Source organism: Oncorhynchus masou, chromosome 19 (genome assembly GCF_036934945.1).
Source record: "Oncorhynchus masou masou isolate Uvic2021 chromosome 19, UVic_Omas_1.1, whole genome shotgun sequence".
NCBI lineage: Eukaryota > Metazoa > Chordata > Actinopteri > Salmoniformes > Salmonidae > Oncorhynchus > Oncorhynchus masou.
In genome coordinates, this window is record NC_088230.1 from 38,116,035 (window position 1) to 38,135,711 (window position 19,677).

Genomic DNA, 19,677 nt, shown 5'->3' on the forward strand with positions numbered 1-19,677 from the left:
CTGTAAGTCCTACACTACCCTGTAAGTCCTACACTACCCTGTAAGTCCTACACTACCCTGTACACTACCCTGTAAGTCCTACACTACCCTGTACATTACCCTGTAAGTCCTACACTACCCTGTACATTACCCTGTAAGTTCTACACTACCCTGTAAGTCCCTACACTACCCTGTAAGTCCTACACTACCCTGTACATTACCCTGTAAGTCCTACACTACCCTGTACATTACCCTGTAAGTCCTACATTACCCTGTAAGTTCTACATTACCCTGTAAGTCCCTACACTACCCTGTAAGTCCTACACTACCCTGTACACTACCCTGTACGCCCTACACTACCCTGTACGCCCTACACTACCCTGTAAGTCCTACACTACCCTGTAAGTCCTACACTACCCTGTACATTACCCTGTACGCCCTACACTACCCTGTAAGTCCTACACTACCCTGTACATTACCCTGTAAGTCCTACACTACCCTGTAAGTCCTACACTACCCTGTAAGTCCTACACTACCCTGTAAGTCCTACACTACCCTGTACATTACCATGTAAGTCCTACACTACCCTGTAAGTCCTACACTACCCTGTAAGTCCTACACTACCCTGTACATTACCCTGTAAGTCCTACACTACCCTGTAAGTCCTACACTACCCTGTAAGTCCTACACTACCCTGTACACTACCCTGTACGCCCTACACTACCCTGTAAGTCCTACACTACCCTGTAAGTCCTACACTACCCTGTGCATTACCCTGTAAGTCCTACACTACCCTGTAAGTCCTACACTACCCTGTAAGTCCTACACTACCCTGTACACTACCCTGTAAGTCCTACACTACCCTGTAAGTCCTACACTACCCTGTAAGTCCTACACTACCCTGTAAGTCCTACACTACCCTGTACATTACCCTGTAAGTCCTACACTGCCCTGTACATTACCCTGTAAGTCCTACACTACCCAGTACATTACCCTGTAAGTCCTACATTACCCTGTAAGTCCTACACTACCCTGTACATTACCCTGTAAGTCCTACACTGCCCTGTACATTACCCCGTAAGTCCTACACTACCCAGTACATTACCCTGTAAGTCCTACACTACCCTGTAAGTCCTACACTACCAAGTACATTACCCTGTAAGTCCTACACTACCCTGTACATTACCCTGTAAGTCCTACAGTACCCTGTACATTACCCTGTAAGTCCTACACTACCCTGTACATTACCCTGTAAGTCCCTACACTACCCTGTAAGTCCTACATTACCCTGTACGTCCTACACTACCCTGTAAGTCCTACACTACCCAGTACATTACCCTGTAAGTCCTACACTACCCAGTACATTACCCTGTAAGTCCTACACTACCCAGTACATTACCCTGTAAGTCCTACACTACCCTGTAAGTCCTACACTACCCAGTACATTACCCTGTAAGTCCTACACTACCCAGTACATTACCCTGTACACCCTACACTACCCTGTAAGTCCTACACTACCCTGTAAGTCCTACACTACCCTGTAAGTCCTACACTACCCTGTACATTACCCTGTAAGTCCTACACTACCCTGTAAGTCCTACACTACCCTGTACATTACCCTGTAAGTCCTACACTACCCTGTACACTACCCTGTAAGTCCTACACTACCCTGTACATTACCCTGTAAGTCCTACACTAATCTGTACCTTACCCTGTAAGTCCTACACTACCCTGTACATTACCCTGTAAGTCCTACACTACCCTGTACATTACCCTGTAAGTCCTACACTACCCTGTAAGTCCTACACTACCCTGTACATTACCCTGTAAGTCCTACACTACCCTGTAAGTCCTACACTACCCTGTAAGTCCTACATTACCCTGTAAGTCCTACACTACCCTGTAGGTCCTACACTACCCTGTACATTACCCTGTAAGTCCTACACTACCCTGTACATTACCCTGTAAGTCCTACACTACCCTGTAAGTCCTACACTACCCTGTACATTACCCTGTAAGTCCTACACTACCCTGTACATTACCCTGTAAGTCCTACACTACCCTGTACATTACCCTGTAAGTCCTACACTACCCTGTACATTACCCTGTAAGTCCTACACTACCCTGTACATTACCCTGTAAGTCCTACACTACCCTGTACATTACCCTGTAAGTCCTACACTACCCTGTACATTACCCTGTAAGTCCTACACTACCCTGTACATTACCCTGTAAGTCCTACACTACCCTGTACATTACCCTGTAAGTCCTACACTACCCTGTACATTACCCTGTAAGTCCTACACTACCCTGTACATTACCCTGTAAGTCCTACACTACCCTGTGCATTACCCTGTGCGTCCTACACTACCCTGTACATTACCCTGTAAGTCCTACACTACCCTGTACATTACCCTGTAAGTCCTACACTACCCTGTACATTACCCTGTAAGTCCTACACTACCCTGTACATTACCCTGTAAGTCCTACACTACCCTGTACATTACCCTGTAAGTCCTACACTACCCTGTAAGTCCTACACTACCCTGTAAGTCCTACATTACCCTGTAAGTCCTACACTACCCTGTAAGTTCTGCCCCTCTTTCCTGTGGACCACAGGAGGCTGTTGAAGGGAGGACGGCTCACAACAATGTCCGAGAATGAAGCAAATGGAATGACATAAAACACCTGGAAACGTCGTCTTTGTATTTGTTACGATTCCACGAGCCCATCCTCCCCCGTTAAGTTGCCACCAGCCTCCTGTGGTGTGTGTGTATTTACAATTAAGTTCTGACCCTGTTGGCTCTACAGTGCAGTATGGGAACACTGGTACTAGGTTCTGACCCTGTTTGATTCTACAGTGCAGTATGGGAACACTGGTACTAGGTTCTGACCCTGTTTGACTCTACAGTGCAGTATGGGAACACTGGTACTAGGTTCTGACCCTGTTTGATTCTACAGTGCAGTATGGGAACAATGGTACTAGGTTCTGACCCTGTTTGACTCCACAGTGCAGTATGGGAACAATGGTACTAGGTTCTGACCCTGTTTGACTCTACAGTGCAGTATGGAAACACTGGTACTAGGTTCTGACCCTGTTTGACTCTACAGTGCAGTATGGGAACACTGGTACTAGGTTCTGACCCTGTTTGATTCTACAGTGCAGTATGGGAACAATGGTACTAGGTTCTGACCCTGTTTGACTCCACAGTGCAGTATGGGAACAATGGTACTAGGTTCTGACCCTGTTTGACTCTACAGTGCAGTATGGAAACACTGGTACTAGGTTCTGACCCTGTTTGACTCTACAGTGCAGTATGGAAACACTGGTACTAGGTTCTGACCCTGTTTGACTCTACAGTGCAGTATTGGAACACTGGTACTATTCTTTGAAAACACTGGAACTACAGTTGGAGCATGTCTCATTTAGATCACAGTAGACACATTGTTGTCCTTCCCTCTTCTGCAGTACCCTATAGCGTGTCCTGATCGCTCTGCTCTTTAATGCAGCCCGTGGGCACTGAAACACTACAGTCAAAGACGCCATTGAAATACTGGAACAAGAATCATTTCAGAGGCGTTATGCCAAGTCGCCTACAGTAATATGGTGAACGATAAGGAGAGACTACAAAGTTATTTTGACTAGTCTCGATTACTACCCTCTAAGTCCTGATCTCTTCCCTGTATGTGGGGATACACAGACCCACATTGACGCAGGAGCTACAGCAGAAACATTTACAGTTGACCCCACTCCAGACATTATTGTCCTGTCCTTGTTGCCGTATCCTGGAAGTCCCGATCCTCTTCATGTGGCCACTGGAACATTATTATTAGGTTAACGACGGAGACATTATTCTACAAGTACAGTAAAAGGTTAAAAGACATTACTGTAAGTCATTATAAACTGCTCTCTAAGGTCTCTAAGTAACATGACAAGAGGAACTGCTGATGTACTAAGTCATTTGAACCAAGACTCTTACCCAACGCAGCCCAACGAAATCTCTGGGCTGAAGAAAGCTAGCTAAAAAAACGTTAGTTGGGCGAGTTGATCTGGACATTACTGACCAGTTATAAACTGCTCTCTAAGGTCTCTCAGTAACATGACAAGAGGAACTGCTGATGTTCTACCCAAATTAGAAATTCTACTATGACTTTTATTTTTTCTATTTTTTTCTTCTATTATGACATTCAGGAGTAAGTTTAAAGCTGGACTGAGTTAAAAAAAAATTGTGTGTGGGGGGAGGCGGCGGATTGCCATAGCCTTCCACCCCACAATTTGGGAACCACTGGGTTAGAGTAACAAGCACTATGGTAACCCTGAGACATGGGATATGTCACAATGGCACAGAATTGGGTCCTACGTTTGACCAGAGCTTCTCACACACACTAACCTGTCTCTGTCTGTCTGTCTGTCCGTCCCCCCCCCCCACAGGGTGAAGAGTTGAATGCAGGGAGGATAGGTCTCACCATCGTTATCGCTGGCATGGTGGGGTCGCTGATCTGTGGCATCTGGCTGGACAGAACCAAAACATACAAGTAAGTCAAGTCTAGGTTATTTAACGTGCATTTCTCATGGGTCACTACTAGGGTTGCAAAGTTCTGGGAACTTTCAATAAATTCCCTGGTTTTCCAGAAATCCTGGTTGAAGAATTCCAGATTTCCTGCTTAATTCCGGGAAATCTCCAACAGAGTATAAATTGAAAGTCCCTGCAATTTTGCAACCCTGGTCACTATAGTACACTTTACATCATTCCAGGGGACAAGGGGGACGGGGTGTCAGGGGGACGGGGTGTCAGGGGGACGGGGTGTCTGGGGGACGGGGTGTCTGGGGGACGGTGTGTCTGGGGGACGGGGTGTCTGGGGGACGGGGTGTCTGGGGGACGGGGTGTCTGGGGGACGGGGTGTCTGGGGGACGGGGTGTCAGGGGGTTCAGGGGACAGGGTGTCAGGGGTGTCTGGGGGACGGGGTGTCTGGGGTGTCTGGGGGACGGGGTGTCTGGGGGACGGGGTGTCTGGGGGACGGGGTGTCTGGGGGACGGGGTGTCTGGGGGACGGGGTGTCAGGGGGTTCAGGGGACAGGGTGTCAGGGGTGTCTGGGGGACGGGGTGTCTGGGGTGTCTGGGGACGGGGTGTCTGGGGGACGGGGTGTCTGGGGGACGGGGTGTCTGGGGGACGGGGTGTCTGGGGGGATGGGGTGTCTGGGGGACGGGGTGTCTGGGGGGACGGGGTGTCTGGGGGACGGGGTGTCTGGGGTGTCTGGGGGGACGGGGTGTCTGGGGGACAGGGTGTCAGGGGGTTCAGGGGGATGGGGTGTCTGGGGGGACAGGGTGTCAGGGGGTTCAGGGGGGACAGGGTGTCTAGGGGGACGGGGTGTCTATGGGGACGGGGTTCAGGGGACAGGGTGTCTAGGGGACGGGGTGTCTGGGGATGCAGGGAAGTGGGATAAGATACAATATTCCCATATGTTTGCTTGTCTAATTCCAAAACACTGTCTGGAACCAACCCAGTGGGCAAAGCTGGTTTCATTGATTTATTTTTTTTTAACCAGTTTTGAACGCTGAGAAGGAAACTCACTGAGCAACTCTCACCAATGGACTTGTGTGACGCTTTTGTCTTTAGTTCTGGACTGTCTGCGTTTTATCCTTTCATGTTGTTGTCCAGCTGTGTGAGACTTCCTTCTACTTGACTATGCAGGATGTTGATTAGCATTGTTTCTTCTTCTTGGCTGGCCTTGTTTCATGTTGTTTGCTGTTTCATATCGTGTTTCGTTTATGTTTGTTGTTTTTTGTTTCATATTTGTTTCATGTTTCGTGTTCCAGCTAGCTGAGAGTTGTTAAGGGTTTATCAGTGTTTCATGTATGTTGGGTCTTGTTTGTTGTATCGTGTTTGTTTCATGTTTCAGCTAGTTGAGAGTTGTTTTAGTGTTTCTCAGTGTGTGATGACTGTTCCTCCATCTCTGCTGTGTGATGTTGCTGTTCAGCTAGACTCGGGGCCCTGCTGTGTGATGTTGCTGTTCAGCTAGACTCGGGGCCCTGCTGTGTGATGTTGCTGTTCAGCTAGACTCGGGGCCCTGCTGTGTGATGTTGCTGTTCAGTAAACTTTGGCAAAAAAAGGCATAATTAAATAGTTGCCAGCAGCACAGTTACAGTCACCAACGCTCTAGATAACATGAAAACAGCCTAACCAGCTCTGCTAGGGAGAGAGAAATGGTCAGAGTGAGGTGTTCTCTCAATTGTGTCTGGAAGTAGCTAGCCAACTTTAGCCAGTTTGCTTGGGTGTTTGACTGCGGTTGTGAGGTCAGAACCCTCAGATCAACCCTACTCCTCGTTCAGAGCGTCCAGTGTGCGCTATGTACACTCCAGAGAGCGAAGCGGAATAAATCTGACAACGTTCTGAATTTACAAACGCCCAGAGTGCACTATGAGCACCCTCTGTCAGTATGAATATACCAACACACCATGACATTGATCTAGAATCCTAGGTAGTTTGATGTCATAGAGGCCATTTTAGTTGAGGCCTGCTCTGATTGTGACATCAAATAGATCTAGAATCCTAGGTAGTTTGATGTCATAGAGGCCATTTTAGCTGAGGCCTGCTCTGATTGCGACATCATACAGATCTAGAACCTCTGTCTACTAATATATTGACTATGGTTGACATCAGTCCCAATAACTGTCAGTCAACCAGTCTCCTGAGCCAATCAGCTCCATCACTGACATTGTCTGTTTACCTGGCGTTGTGTCCTGCGCCACTCCATCCTCTCAGTGCAACAAACAGAGACATCCGTAAGTCTTGTTCACGATCAGTTCATTGGTTGGCAATACACATATCGTCCAAAAAGGTTATACTTTTGACTCATCTGTCCATAGAACATTCTTCCAAGAGTCTTGATGATCATCCAGGTGCTTTTTGGAAAACTTGTGTCCACTTTTTGGGTGACATGGGTCCCATTATGTCTGGTGAAAACCAAAACACTGCATTCTACAGTATGAACCTCATACCAACGGTCAAGTCATGATGGTGGTGTGATTGTTTGGGGTCCAGCATGGTGATGGTGTGATTGTTTGGGGTCCAGCATGGTGATGGTGTGATTGTTTGGGGTCCAGCATGGTGGTGGTAGTGTGATTGTTTGGGGTCCAGCATGGTGGTGGTGTGATGGTTTGGGGTCAGCATGGTGGTGGTGGTGGTGGTAGTGTGATTGTTTGGGGTCAGCATGGTGGTGGTGCTGTGATGGTTTGGGGTCAGCATGGTGGTGATGGTGTGATGGTTTGGGGTCAGCATGGTGGTGGTAGTGTGATGGTTTGGGGTCAGCATGGTGGTGGTAGTGTGATGGTTTGGGGTCAGCATAGTGGTGATGGTGTGATGGTTTGGGGTCAGCATGGTGGTGGTGTGATGGTTTGGGGTCAGCATGGTGGTGGTAGTGTGATGGTTTAGGGTCAACATGGTGGTGATGGTTTGGGGTCAGCATGGTGGTGGTGGTAGTGTGATGGTTTGGGGTCAGCATGGTGGTGATGGTTTGGAGTCAGCATGGTGGTGGTGGTAGTGTGATGGTTTGGGGTCAGCATGGTGGTGGTGGTAGTGTGATGGTTTGGGGTCAGCATGGTGGTGGTGGTAGTGTGATGGTTTGGGGTCAGCATGGTGGTGGTGGTAGTGTGATGGTTTGGGGTCAGCATGGTGGTGGTAGTGTGATGGTTTAGGGTCAGCATGGTGGTGGCAGTGTGATGGTTTGTCAGCATGGTGGTGATGGTTTGGGGTCAGCATGGTGGTGGTAGTGTTGTGATGGTTTGAGGTCAGCATGGTGGTGGTTGTGTGATGGTTTGGGGTCAATATGGTGGTGGTAGTGTGATGGTTTAAGGTCAGCATGGTGGTGATGGTTTGGGGTCAGCATGGTGGTGGTGGTAGTGTGATGGTTTAGGGTCAGCATGGTGGTGGTAGTGTGAACGTTTAGGGTCAGAATGGTGGTGTTAGTGTGATGGTTTGGGGTCAATATGGTGGTGATGGTTTGGGGTCAGCATGGTGGTGGTGGTGGTAGTGTGATGGTTTGGGGTCAGCATGTTGGTGGTGGTGCTGTGATGGTTTGGGGTCAGCATGGTGGTGGTGGTAGTGTGATGGTTTGGGGTCAGCATGGTGGGGGTGGTAGTGTGATGGTTTGGGGTCAGCATGGTGGTGGTGGTGTGATGGTTTAGGGTCAGCATGGTGGTGGTAGTGTGATGGTTTAGGCTCAGCATAGTGGTGATGGTTTGGTGTCAGCATGGTGGTGATGGTAGTGTGATGGTTTGGGGTCAGCATGGTGGTGGTGGTAGTGTGATGGTTTGGGGTCAGCATGGTGGTGGTAGTGTGATGGTTTGGGGTCAGCATGGTGGTGGTGGTGTGATGGTTTGGGGTCAACATGGTGGTGATGTGATGGTTTGGGGTCAACATGGTGGTGATGTGATGGTTTGGGGTCAGCATGGTGGTGGTGGTAGTGTGATGGTTTGGGGTCAGCATGGTGGTGGTGGTAGTGTGATGGTTTGGGGTCAGCATGGTGTTGGTAGTGTGATGGTTTAGGGTCAGCATGGTGTTGGTAGTGTGATGGTTTAGGGTCAGCATGGTGGTGGTGGTGTGATGGTTTGGGGTCAGCATGTTGGTGGTAGTGTGATGGTTTGGGGTCAGCATGGTGGTGGTAGTGTGATGGTTTGGGGTCAGCATGGTGGTGGTAGTGTGATGGTTTGGGGTCAGCATGGTGGTGGTGGTGTGATGGTTTGGGGTCAGCATGGTGGTGGTGGTGTGATGGTTTGGGGTCAGCATGGTGGTGGTGGTGTGATGGTTTGGGGTCAGCATGGTGATAGTGTGATGGTTTGGAGTCAGCGTGGTGGTGTGATAGTTTGGGGTCAGCGTGGTGGTGTGATGGTTTGGGGTCAGCATGGTGGTGGTGGTAGTGTGATGGTTTGGGGTCAGCATGGTGGTGGTGGTGTGATGGTTTGGGGTCAGCATGGTGGTGGTGGTAGTGTGATGGGTTGGGGTCCAGCATGGTGTTGGTAGTGTGATGGTTTAGGGTCAGCATGGTGGTGGTGGTGTGATGGTTTGGGGTCAGCATGGTGGTGATGGTGTGATGGTTAGGGTCAGCATGGTGGTGGTAGTGTGATGGTTTAGGGTCAGCATGGTGGTGATGGTTATGGGTCAGCATGGTGGTGGTGGTGTGATGGTTTGGGGTCAGCATGGTGATGGTTTGGGGTTAGCATGGTGATGGTTTGGGGTCAGCACGGTGGTGGTGGTAGTGTTATGGTTTGGGGTCAGCATGGTGGTGGTGGTAGTGTGATTGGTTTGGGGTCAGCATGGTGGTGGTGGTGGTGTGATGGTTTGGGGTCAACATGGTGGTGTGATGGTTTGGGGTCAACATGGTGGTGGTGGTGTGATGGTTTGGGGTCAGCATGGTGGTGGTGGTGTGATGGTTTGGGGTCAGCATGGTGATAGTGTGATGGTTTGGAGTCAGCGTGGTGGTGTGATAGTTTGGGGTCAGCGTGGTGGTGTGATGGTTTGGGGTCAGCATGGTGGTGGTGGTAGTGTGATGGTTTGGGGTCAGCATGGTGGTGGTGGTGTGATGGTTTGGGGTCAGCATGGTGGTGGTGGTAGTGTGATGGGTTGGGGTCCAGCATGGTGTTGGTAGTGTGATGGTTTAGGGTCAGCATGGTGGTGGTGGTGTGATGGTTTGGGGTCAGCATGGTGGTGATGGTGTGATGGTTAGGGTCAGCATGGTGGTGGTAGTGTGATGGTTTAGGGTCAGCATGGTGGTGATGGTTATGGGTCAGCATGGTGGTGGTGGTGTGATGGTTTGGGGTCAGCATGGTGATGGTTTGGGGTTAGCATGGTGATGGTTTGGGGTCAGCACGGTGGTGGTGGTAGTGTTATGGTTTGGGGTCAGCATGGTGGTGGTGGTAGTGTGATTGGTTTGGGGTCAGCATGGTGGTGGTGGTGGTGTGATGGTTTGGGGTCAACATGGTGGTGTGATGGTTTGGGGTCAACATGGTGGTGTGATGGTTTGGGGTCAGCATGGTGTTAGTGGTGGTGTGATGTTTTGGGGTCAGCATGGTGGTGGTGATGTTGTGATGGTTTGGGGTCAGCATGGTGATAGTGTGATGGTTTGGGGTCAGCATGGGGGTGGTGGTAGTGTGATGGTTTGGGGTCAGCATGGTGGTGGTAGTGTGGTGGTTTGGGGTCAACATGGTGGTGGTGGTGTGATGGTTTGGGGTCAGCATGGTGGTGGTGGTGTGATGGTTTGGGGTCAGCATGGTGGTGGTGGTGTGATGGTTTGGGGTCAGCATGGTGGTGGTGGTGTGATGGTTTGGGGTCAGCATGGTGGTGGTGATGTGATGGTTTAGGGTCAGCATGGTGGTGGTGGTGGTGTGATGGTTTGGGGTCAGCATGGTGATAGTGTGATGGTTTGGGGTCAGCATGGTGGTGGTGGTAGTGTGATCGTTTGGCGTCAGCATGGTGGTGGTGGTAGTGTGATGGTTTGGGGTCAGCATGGTGGTGGTAGTGTGGTGGTTTGGGGTCAACATGGTGGTGGTGGTGGTAGTGTGATGGTTTGGGGTCAGCAGGGTGGTGGTGGTGTGATGGTTTGGGGTCAGCATGGTGGTGGTGGTGGTGTGATGGTTTGGGGTCAGCATGGTGATAGTGTGATGGTTTGGGGTCAGCATGGTGGTGGTGGTAGTGTGATGGTTTGGGGTCAGCATGGTGGTGGTGGTAGTGTGATTGTTTGGGGTCAGCATGGTGGTGGTGGTGGTGTGATGGTTATGGGTCAGCATGGTGGTGGTGGTGTGATGGTTTGGGGTCAGCATGGTGATGGTTTGGGGTCAGCGTGGTGGTGGTGGTGGTAGTGTGATGGTTTGGGGTCAGCATGGTGGTGGTAGTGTGGTGGTTTGGGGTCAACATGGTGGTGGTGGTGTGATGGTTTGGGGTCAACATGGTGGTGGTGGTGGTGGTGTGATTGTTTGGGGTCCAGCATGGTGGTGGTAGTGTGATTGTTTGGGGTCCAGCATGGTGGTGGTAGTGTGAGGTAGTGTGATGGTTTGGGGTCCAGCATGGTGGTGGTGGTGTGATGGTTTGGGGTCAGCATGGTGGTGGTGTGATGGTTTGGGGTCAGCATGGTGGTGGTGGTGGTATGATGGTTTGGGGTCAGCATGGTGGTGGTGGTGGTGGTAGTGTGATTGTTTGGGGTCAGCATGGTGGTGGTGCTGTGATGGTTTGGGGTCAGCATGGTGGTGATGTTTTGGGGTCAGCATGGTGGTGGTAGTGTGATGGTTTGGGGTCTGCATGGTGGTTGGTAGTGTGATGGTTTGGGGTCAGCATAGTGGTGATGGTGTGATGGTTTGGGGTCAGCATGGTGATAGTGTGATGGTTTGGAGTCAGCGTGGTGGTGTGATAGTTTGGGGTCAGCGTGGTGGTGTGATGGTTTGGGGTCAGCATGGTGGTGGTGGTAGTGTGATGGTTTGGGGTCAGCATGGTGGTGGTGGTGTGATGGTTTGGGGTCAGCATTGTGGTGGTGGTAGTGTGATGGGTTGGGGTCCAGCATGGTGTTGGTAGTGTGATGGTTTAGGGTCAGCATGGTGGTGGTGGTGTGATGGTTTGGGGTCAGCATGGTGGTGATGGTGTGATGGTTAGGGTCAGCATGGTGGTGGTAGTGTGATGGTTTAGGGTCAGCATGGTGGTGATGGTTATGGGTCAGCATGGTGGTGGTGGTGTGATGGTTTGGGGTCAGCATGGTGATGGTTTGGGGTCAGCATGGTGATGGTTTGGGGTCAGCACGGTGGTGGTGGTAGTGTTATGGTTTGGGGTCAGCATGGTGGTGGTGGTAGTGTGATTGGTTTGGGGTCAGCATGGTGGTGGTGGTGGTGTGATGGTTTGGGGTCAACATGGTGGTGTGATGGTTTGGGGTCAACATGGTGGTGTGATGGTTTGGGGTCAGCATGGTGGTGTGATGGTTTGGGGTCAACATGGTGGTGTGATGGTTTGGGGTCAGCATGGTGTTAGTGGTGGTGTGATGGTTTGGGGTCAGCATGGTGGTAGTGGTGGTGTGATGGTTTGGGGTCAGCATGGTGGTGGTGATGTTGTGATGGTTTGGGGTCAGCATGGTGATAGTGTGATGGTTTGGGGTCAGCATGGGGGTGGTGGTAGTGTGATGGTTTGGGGTCAGCATGGTGGTGGTAGTGTGGTGGTTTGGGGTCAACATGGTGGTGGTGGTGTGATGGTTTGGGGTCAGCATGGTGGTGGTGGTGTGATGGTTTGGGGTCAGCATGGTGGTGGTGGTGTGATGGTTTGGGGTCAGCATGGTGGTGGTGGTGTGATGGTTTGGGGTCAGCATGGTGATAGTGTGATGGTTTGGGGTCAGCGTGGTGGTGTGATGGTTTGGGGTCAGCATGGTGGTGGTGGTGTGATGGTTTGGGGTCAGCATGGTGGTGGTGGTAGTGTGATGGTTTGGGGTCAGCATGGTGGTGGTAGTGTGGTGGTTTGGGGTCAACATGGTGGTGGTGGTGGTAGTGTGATGGTTTGGGGTCAGCAGGCTGGTGGTGGTGTGATGGTTTGGGGTCATCATGGTGGTGGTGGTGGTGTGATGGTTTGGGGTCAGCATGGTGATAGTGTGATGGTTTGGGGTCAGCATGGTGGTGGTGGTAGTGTAATGGTTTGGGGTCAGCATGGTGGTGGTGGTAGTGTGATGGTTTGGGGTCAGCATGGTGGTGGTGTGATGGTTATGGGTCAGCATGGTGGTGGTGGTGTGATGGTTTGGGGTCAGCATGGTGATGGTTTGGGGTCAGCGTGGTGGTGGTGGTGGTAGTGTGATGGTTTGGGGTCAGCATGGTGGTGGTAGTGTGGTGGTTTGGGGTCAACATGGTGGTGGTGGTGTGATGGTTTGGGGTCAACATGGTGGTGGTGGTGGTGGTGTGATTGTTTGGGGTCCAGCATGGTGGTGGTAGTGTGATTGTTTGGGGTCCAGCATGGTGGTGGTAGTGTGAGGTAGTGTGATGGTTTGGGGTCCAGCATGGTGGTGGTGGTGTGATGGTTTGGGGTCAGCATGGTGGTGGTGTGATGGTTTGGGGTCAGCATGGTGGTGGTGGTGGTGTGATGGTTTGGGGTCAGCATGGTGGTGGTGGTGGTGGTAGTGTGATTGTTTGGGGTCAGCATGGTGGTGGTGCTGTGATGGTTTGGGGTCAGCATGGTGGTGATAGTGTGATGGTTTGGGGTCAGCATGGTGGTGGTAGTGTGATGGTTTGGGGTCTGCATGGTGGTTGGTAGTGTGATGGTTTGGGGTCAGCATAGTGGTGATGGTGTGATGGTTTGGGGTCAGCATGGTGGTGATGGTGTGATGGTTTGGGGTCAGCATGGTGGTGGTCGTGTGATGGTTTAGGGTCAACATGGTGGTGATGGTTATGGGTCAGCATGGTGGTGGTGGTGGTAGTGTGATGGTTTAGCGTCAGCATGGTGGTGATGGTTTGGAGTCAGCATGGTGGTGGTGGTAGTGTGATGGTTTGGGGTCAACATGGTGGTAGTGGTGGTGTGATGGTTTGGGGTCAACATGGTGGTAGTGGTGGTGTGATGGTTTGGGGTCAACATGGTGGTGGTGGTGGTGGTGTGATTGTTTGGGGTCCAGCATGGTGGTGGTAGTGTGATTGTTTGGGGTCCAGCATGGTGGTGGTAGTGTGAGGTAGTGTGATGGTTTGGGGTCCAGCATGGTGGTGGTGGTGTGATGGTTTGGGGTCAGCATGGTGGTGGTGTGATGGTTTGGGGTCAGCATGGTGGTGGTGGTGGTGTGATGGTTTGGGGTCAGCATGGTGGTGGTGGTGGTGGTAGTGTGATTGTTTGGGGTCAGCATGGTGGTGGTGCTGTGATGGTTTGGGGTCAGCATGGTGGTGATAGTGTGATGGTTTGGGGTCAGCATGGTGGTGGTAGTGTGATGGTTTGGGGTCTGCATGGTGGTTGGTAGTGTGATGGTTTGGGGTCAGCATAGTGGTGATGGTGTGATGGTTTGGGGTCAGCATGGTGGTGATGGTGTGATGGTTTGGGGTCAGCATGGTGGTGGTCGTGTGATGGTTTAGGGTCAACATGGTGGTGATGGTTATGGGTCAGCATGGTGGTGGTGGTGGTAGTGTGATGGTTTAGCGTCAGCATGGTGGTGATGGTTTGGAGTCAGCATGGTGGTGGTGGTAGTGTGATGGTTTGGGGTCAACATGGTGGTAGTGGTGGTGTGATGGTTTGGGGTCAACATGGTGGTAGTGGTGGTGTGATGGTTTGGGGTCAACATGGTGGTAGTGGTGGTGTGATGGTTTGGGGTCAGCATGGTGGTAGTGGTGGTGTGATGGTTTGGGGTCAGCATGGTGGTGGTGATGTTGTGATGGTTTGGGGTCAGCATGGTGATAGTGTGATGGTTTGGGGTCAGCATGGGGGTGGTGGTAGTGTGATGGTTTGGGGTCAGCATGGTGGTGGTAGTGTGGTGGTTTGGGGTCAACATGGTGGTGGTGGTGTGATGGTTTGGTGTCAACATGGTGGTGGTGGTAGTGTGATGGTTTGGGGTCAGCATGGTGGTGGTAGTGTGATGGTTTGGGGTCAGCATGGTGGTGGTAGTGTGATGGTTTGGGGTCAGCATGGTGGTGGTAGTGTGATGGTTTGGGGTCAGCATGGTGGTTGTGGTGTGATGGTTTGGGGTCAGCATGGTGGTGGTAGTGTGATGGTTTGGGGTCAGCATGGTGGTGGTAGTGTGGTGTTTGGGGTCAGCATGGTGGTGGTAGTGTGGTGGTTTGGGGTCAGCATGGTGGTGGTGGTGTGGTGGTTTGGGGATGCTTTGCTGCCTCAGGACCTGGTTGACTTGCCTTAAAATAGAAGGAACCAGGTAATTCTGCTCTGTATCGAGGAGAATGTCAGGCCCATCTGTCTGTGAGCTGAAGCTGAAGCACAGCTGGGTCATGCAGCAAGACAAAGATATAAAAAAACAAAAACACAATCAATTCTACATGAGAAGTCCAGACCTAATTCCAATTGAGATGTTGTGACAGGACTTGAAACGAGCAGTTCGTTTGAAAACCCACAAATGGTCTCTGATTTATAGCAGTTCTGCATGGAAGAATGGGACAAAATTCCTCCACAGCGATATGAGAGACTGATCAACAACTACAGGAAGTGTTTGGTTGGAGCCATTGCAGCTAAATGGTGGTACAACTAGTTAGAGTGTAACGGGCCAATTACTTTTCACACAGGGGAATTGGGTGTTGCATAACTTTTTGTTAATTAAATAAAACAATTATCAATTGACAGATTTATTTTTTTTTTTCATTGATTGTGTCTTCCAGACAGACTACCCTGGCTGTCTACCTCATGTCCTTCGTAGGGATGTTGGTCTACGCCTTCACCCTCAGTCTGGGTCATCTCTGGGTGGTCTTCCTCACCGCTGGAGCTCTGGGGTAAGACCTCTGTGTGTCTGTGTGTCTGTCTGTGCGTTTTGTATTCTCGGTTTATGGCCAGATTGCATTCCAATTTGCTCTGTTTTTTAAAAATTGATTCTTTCCAGTCTGTCAAATAGTAATATGTTTGCTTTCTCATCATTTGGTCTCTCTCTCTCGCTCTCTCTGAAACACCTGAGCTGCTACCTCTGCCTTTTACACACACTGACCGACATCCGGACATTTCTGAAGCCATACGCTGCCTGTCAACCCAGGCTTTTCTGGTAGACAGTAGGCTATGTATAGTACTATACGTTGCTTGGCTTAACTGCCCAAGGCGTTTATGTTCTGTTGGATTGTTTTGCAGTGTCTCCTCTCTCCTTGTTGACTGTGGCGTCTCTAGGGTATCAATATACACATCTCCTTGTTGACTGTGGCATCTCTAGGGTATCAATATACATGTCTCCTTGTTGACTGTGGCATCTCTAGGGTATCAATATACATGTCTCCTTGTTGACTGTGGCGTCTCTAGGGTATCAATATACATGTCTCCTTGTTGACTGTGGCATCTCTAGGGTATCAATATACATGTCTCCTTGTTGACTGTGGCATCTCTAGGGTATCAATATACACATCTCCTTGTTGACTGTGGCATCTCTAGGGTATCAATATACATGTCTCCTTGTTGACTGTGGCGTCTCTAGGGTATCAATATACACATCTCCTTGTTGACTGTGGCGTCTCTAGGGTATCAATATACACATCTCCTTGTTGACTGTGGCATCTCTAGGGTATCAATATACACATCTCCTTGTTGACTGTGGCATCTCTAGGGTATCAATATACACATCTCCTTGTTGACTGTGGCATCTCTAGGGTATCAATATACATGTCTCCTTGTTGACTGTGGCATCTCTAGGGTATCAATATACACATCTCCTTGTTGACTGTGGCATCTCTAGGGTATCAATATACATGTCTCCTTGTTGACTGTGGCGTCTCTAGGGTATCAATATACACATCTCCTTGTTGACTGTGGCGTCTCTAGGGTATCAATATACATGTCTCCTTGTTGACTGTGGCATCTCTAGGGTATCAATATACATGTCTCCTTGTTGACTGTGGCATCTCTAGGGTATCAATATACATGTCTCCTTGTTGACTGTGGCATCTCTAGGGTATCAATATACATGTCTCCTTGTTGACTGTGGCATCTCTAGGGTATCAATATACATGTCTCCTTGTTGACTGTGGCATCTCTAGGGTATCAATATACATGTCTCCTTGTTGACTGTGGCGTCTCTAGGGTATCAATATACATGTCTCCTTGTTGACTGTGGCGTCTCTAGGGTATCAATATACATGTCTCCTTGTTGACTGTGGCGTCTCTAGGGTATCAATATACACGTCTCCTTGTTGACTGTGGCGTCTCTAGGGTATCAATATACATGTCTCCTTGTTGACTGTGGCGTCTCTAGGGTATCAATATACATGTCTCCTTGTTGACTGTGGCGTCTCTAGGGTATCAATATACATGTCTCCTTGTTGACTGTGGCATCTCTAGGGTATCAATATACATGTCTCCTTGTTGACTGTGGCATCTCTAGGGTATCAATATACATGTCTCCTTGTTGACTGTGGCATCTCTAGGGTATCAATATACATGTCTCCTTGTTGACTGTGGCATCTCTAGGGTATCAATATACATGTCTCCTTGTTGACTGTGGCATCTCTAGGGTATCAATATACATGTCTCCTTGTTGACTGTGGCATCTCTAGGGTATCAATATACATGTCTCCTTGTTGACTGTTGCATCTCTAGGGTATCAATATACATGTCTCCTTGTTGACTGTGGCATCTCTAGGGTATCAATATACATGTCTCCTTGTTGACTGTGGCATCTCTAGGGTATCAATATACACGTCTCCTTGTTGACTGTGGCATCTCTAGGGTATCAATATACACGTCTCCTTGTTGACTGTGGCATCTCTAGGGTATCAATATACATGTCTCCTTGTTGACTGTTGCATCTCTAGGGTATCAATATACATGTCTCCTTGTTGACTGTGGCATCTCTAGGGTATCAATATACATGTCTCCTTGTTGACTGTGGCATCTCTAGGGTATCAATATACATGTCTCCTTGTTGACTGTGGCATCTCGAGGGTATCAATATACATGTCTCCTTGTTGACTGTGGCATCTCTAGGGTATTCATACCCCTTCAATTTCTTTACATTTTATTGTTACAAAGTGGGATTAAAAATGGATTTAATTGTAAATTGTCAACAATCTACACAAACTTTTCTGTCAAAGTGGATTTTTTTTCATGTATTAAAAAAAAAAGTATAATAGAAATTAAATAAAGGTAAAAATAAATAAATAACTAAAATATTGTGGTAACTCAGCTCCCCGAGTCAATACATGTTAGAATCTCCTTTTGGCAGCGATTACAGCTGAGAGTTTTACTGGGTATGTCTCTACACACCTGGAATATACAATATTAACCTATTTATTCTTTTCATAATTCTTCAAGCTCTGTCAAGGCACATGGATTGAAGTCAAAAATCCCACTTTGTAACAGAAAGATGTTTCCTACTAAAACCACTGAGCTTCTACACCTGCATCGTTTTTCTCTCTGGGGGTTTAAGCTGCTGGGTTTCTGTATAAACACTTTGTGACATCTGCTGATGTGCAAAAAAACGGGCTTTATAAATACATTTGATTTTAATAAAATGTGAATAAATACAATATGTCTGAATACTTTTGCAAGGCGTTGTATTACCACAGAATTAAATAGAAGACTAGAGGGAACATTTTGGTGTCCTACCGTCATGGTTAAGGAAGTGGTTTCCCACTATATGGTCAAGCTACAAAGTCAAAAATGTATGAAAAAAAAATAAAAAAAAATTTGGTCTTCATTAAAGGTTAAATTAGTGGTTAAATTACTGTCTCCTCCCCTTCATCTTTAACCCGACTCCTCCCCTTCAACTTTAACCCGACTCCTCCCCTTCATCTTTAGCCCGACTCCTCCCCTTCATCTTTAGCCCGACTCCTCCCCTTCATCTTTAGCCCGACTCCTCCCCTTCATCTTTAGCCCGACTCCTCCCCTTCATCTTTAGCCCGACTCCTCCCCTTCATCTTTAGCCCGACTCCTCCCCTTCATCTTTAACCCGGTCTCCTCCCCTTCATCTATGCCGGTTTGAAGGAAATTGAACAAGTGACTTCAATAAGGGATACAACACTGTGTGGTATTTCTATGTCTGTAGGTTCTTCATGACAGGCTATCTTCCCCTGGGCTTTGAGTTTGGCGTGGAGCTAACCTACCCCGAGTGTGAAGGCACCTCTTCAGGCCTGCTCAACTGCTCTGCACAGGTGAACACACAGCTGCTGCTTCTGACAGTTGGCAGAGCAAAGCTTTTCCATGGGATAATAGAGAACCATAACAGAATCGGGAAATGTTGGTATGTTTGTGTATATATTGTGTTTGCGAAAATATACATGTGCCTGGCTGTCTAGACGCCTGTCTGTCTAGACGCCTCTCTGTCTAGATGCCTGGCTGTGTGCCTGGCTGTCTCGACGCCTGTCTGTGTGTGTGCCTGGCTGTCTCGACGCCTGTCTGTGTGTGTGCCTGGCTGTCTCGACGCCTGTCTGTGTGTGTGCCTGGCTGTCTCGACGCCTGTCTGTGTGTGTGCCTGGCTGTCTCGACGCCTGTCTGTGTGTGTGCCTGGCTGTCTCGACGCCTGTCTGTGTGTGTGCCTGGCTGGCTGTCTGTCTAGAAGCCTGGCTGGCTGGCTCACTACAACCTGTCTCTCCCTATACAGGTGTTTGGTATCATCTTCACTATCTGCCAGGGGAAGATAATAGATAACTACGGGACGCTGGCAGGAAACATCTTCCTCTGTGTCTTCCTCTTCATCGGATCAGTCCTTACAGGTACGGACCCTTTGACATTTTTATGTGAGGAGACTACTACTTTACTTAAATAGACAGAGGGAGAAACAGATTGAAAAGGATGAGCACTGTAAAACACAGGTGACAAGCAGGTTTTCACTCCTCCCTTTGTACTTGATTGATCTATTAAGGTCCCTGATTAGTCAGGAACCCCCCTCACCTGGTTGTTTATGACTTATTTGGAAACAAATTGAAAGGAAATGACAACCAGCAGAGAGACAACCCTCTAAGGAAGGGAGTTTGACACCCCTGGTGTAGAATCTAGCATAAGGGGGATTCAATCCCCAGACCGGACTCTATGCAAGGCCCGAAGACGACTGTGTTGACCACTAAGCTTT

At 49.3% G+C, this 19,677-nt stretch overlaps 1 protein-coding gene across 3 annotated transcripts in view; it reads left to right on the forward strand.

The window, feature by feature from the left end:
* The window catches only part of LOC135506251 (heme transporter FLVCR2-like), a 67,159-nt gene that overhangs the window by 34,881 nt on the left and 12,601 nt on the right, over positions 1-19,677 (forward strand). For all 3 annotated transcript variants that reach the window (XR_010450359.1, XM_064925773.1, XM_064925774.1), the window contains exons 5-8: positions 4,412-4,515; positions 15,296-15,406; positions 18,655-18,760; positions 19,210-19,321. Coding sequence is in view for 2 of the 3 variants with exons in the window: in XM_064925773.1 (XP_064781845.1) it covers positions 4,412-4,515; positions 15,296-15,406; positions 18,655-18,760; positions 19,210-19,321 (433 nt within the window). In the remaining variant the exon portion in view is untranslated. The remainder of the gene's footprint in view (positions 1-4,411; positions 4,516-15,295; positions 15,407-18,654; positions 18,761-19,209; positions 19,322-19,677) is intronic.